This window comes from Parambassis ranga, unplaced genomic scaffold, assembly GCF_900634625.1.
Source record: "Parambassis ranga unplaced genomic scaffold, fParRan2.1 scaffold_22_arrow_ctg1, whole genome shotgun sequence".
Taxonomy (NCBI): Eukaryota; Metazoa; Chordata; class Actinopteri; family Ambassidae; genus Parambassis; species Parambassis ranga.
Genome location: NW_021144778.1, coordinates 2,173,682 through 2,176,272, shown reverse-complemented (window position 1 = coordinate 2,176,272; position 2,591 = coordinate 2,173,682). Strand labels below are relative to the sequence as shown.

The 2,591-nt window shown below is 48.8% G+C and overlaps 1 protein-coding gene across 1 annotated transcript; it reads left to right on the top strand.

Moving 5' to 3' along the window:
• The first annotated feature begins 269 nt into the window (after positions 1-269).
• On the top strand, positions 270-1,400 carry LOC114430292 (aryl hydrocarbon receptor nuclear translocator-like protein 1). The gene is made up of 2 exons (XM_028398599.1): positions 270-276; positions 877-1,400. The coding sequence occupies exons 1-2, from the start codon at positions 270-272 to the stop codon at positions 1,398-1,400; spliced, it is 531 nt and encodes a 176-aa protein (XP_028254400.1).
• The last annotated feature ends 1,191 nt before the right edge of the window (positions 1,401-2,591 follow it).

Below are 2,591 nucleotides of genomic sequence, written 5' to 3'. Positions count from 1 at the left end.
CAACATATGACCACCAGAGGGAAGCAGAGCGACGTGAGGCAGCAGTTGGCTTCATCCTCAGACTCTGGCCCCCATCAGTCCGGCTGCTCTGTCCTTTCTGTCTCCTGCAGCGTGCAGCTTTCTGTCCAGTTTGCTGACATGAACCAAAAACTTTAGCTTTGATCAAAGATGCTGTATTGACGGTAAGAGCTCTCACTGCAATGACTATTCACCGCCATACATGTGAACATGACCACACAATGATACCAGGGGTCCGGAGAAAGTCAGACATGTGCTGTAAATACGATCTTTGTTGTAAGAACACAGTGAACAGTGAAAAACACTTCAAGTACCGTCATGTAATCCACTGATTTCAACAATGTAACTGTAATCTGATTACTCTCTTTAGACTGTGACGGAACAGTTACTCATGATGTATTTGTTTTGGAGAAAATGCTCATGGGATGTGTGAATAAGTGAGAGTTGTAAAAACCTGAAACCTACTGCAGAACCAGAACTAAAGAGCAGAGGTCAGTCTTAATCCATGTGCACATGGACAGCTGCATTTAAAGTAAACATTGTTCAAATGAAGTCAAACAGCTGCAGCTGGTGTGTCTGAGGCCTCAGGAGCTGCAGCTGAATCTAAATTCTGTCTGTGAGACAGGTAGTGGCGACAGTCACTTGTTGAGAATTGGACTTGTGTGATGTTTTGAAGGCAGTTGAGCTGCCAGAGATGTGTGTGAGACCCCTAGCTGACTGACTGACAGACAGAACCTGACTACTGTCAATCATAAGAACGTTTAAAACCGAAGGCCAGAATGACAGAGAAAAGCGTCTCTGAAGCGTTAAAGCAGGGGTCTCAAAGTCAACTTACCCGGGGGGCCGCTGGGGGTATAGTCTGGGTGAGGCTGGGCCGCAAGTCTGAACAGTCTAGTAATTCCAAGGCTTCAGAAGAAGATTGCAAAAAGTCACTTCCCATTATACCAGGCATCTCCACCACACCTGGAACTATGATATATGCTGGAAGCATTGGGACCCAGATTGCTAATGAGCTGCTGGATTTCAACAGGTTGAACTCGTCACCTTCCAGTGGCACCGTCAGCCCGTTCAGTCTGCCGCAGGATAAGTCTCCACAAACTCACAATCAGATGAGCAACAATGTGCCAAATGGAGAAACACCTGACATGGAGATGCCAGGGAAGTCCATCTCTGAGGATGAGCCCCAAGGAGCTGCATTCTCAGGAGGAGAAGCACTGATGGGAGAGAATTCCCAGCTGGATTTGGACAGTGTGGTCGGACCAGGCCTTAGTAGTCTTAGGAGCAACGATGAAGCAGCCATTTCAGTGATCATGAGCCTCCTGGAAACTGACACAAATTTGGGCGAGGCTTTGGACTTTGAAGAGATGCACTGGTCTTTATAGACTCTGTACTCTGTAGGAAGTAACGTATTGCGTCACTTCCTGTTTCGACCCTGTCCTGTTTGTTCACTTGGTGTGCGCTGTTGGTGCTACGGACTTTCTGCATTATACATATTGTGTTTGCTTTTATTGTGGTAATACACAAGCACCTTAGTGTTAGAGTTAAGTGCACCAGTTTCTGGGTTCCCTTCTCGTTTACCACTGTAGCGAAGCTTACCGTAACTTAGCGGTTAGCATTAGCGCTTAGCATGGCTTCTTCCACTCGCTCTGCATCTCCCTCTCCTGCTCACTGCACGGTGTGTGACATGTTCAGCTGCTCCTCTGCCTCCTTTAGTGAGCGTGAGGTGTGCACAAAGTGTAGCTTATTCACAGTCTTGGAGGCGAGGCTAAGCGAGTTAGAGGGTTGGCTCCGCATGTTAGATAATAGACCTGTAGCCACAGCAGCTAGCCAGCAGCAGTTAGCCTGTGCGGACCAGCCTGCCTTAGCTGATGTTAGCCGCACCCCGGCAGCCCCTGAGCAGCCGGGAAGTCAGAGAGGTTGGGTGGCGGTTCGAAGGAAGCGTAGCCCGAAACAAAGGCCCGTGGTTCACCACCAGCCGCTTGACATATCGAACCGTTTTTCCCCACTCGGCGACACACCCGCTGAGAAGCCGACCCTGGTTATTGGCGACTCTGGCGGGCGACATAGAGGGTAGCCTGAAGCTGCTGGCGAGAGATAAGCATAAATACAGTAGGATTATAATTCACGTCGGTGTTAATGACAGTCAGAGGTCACTAAAGTTAATATTGAGTCGGTGTGTAATTTAGCTAAAACCATGTCGGACTCCGTAGCGTTCTCTGGTCCCCTCCCAAATCTGACCAGTGATGACATGTTTAGCCGCATGTCCTCGCTCCGTCGCTGGCTGTCATGGTGGTGTCCAGAAAACAACGTGGCCTTTATAGATAACTGGGAAACTTTCTGGGGGAAACCTGGCCTTATTAGGAGAGACGGCATCCATCCCACCCAGGGTGGTGCAGCTCTGATTTCTAGCAACATAGCCAAGTTTATTAGACCAACCTGACAACCCAGGGTCGAGGCCAGGAGGCAGAGTCACTGTCCTACACACCTCTCTGCTGCTTCTGGAGGACTGCCGCCCTCAGTTAGAAACACATTAAACACAAATACACATAGAAACACTAAGCTTAATAATGTTA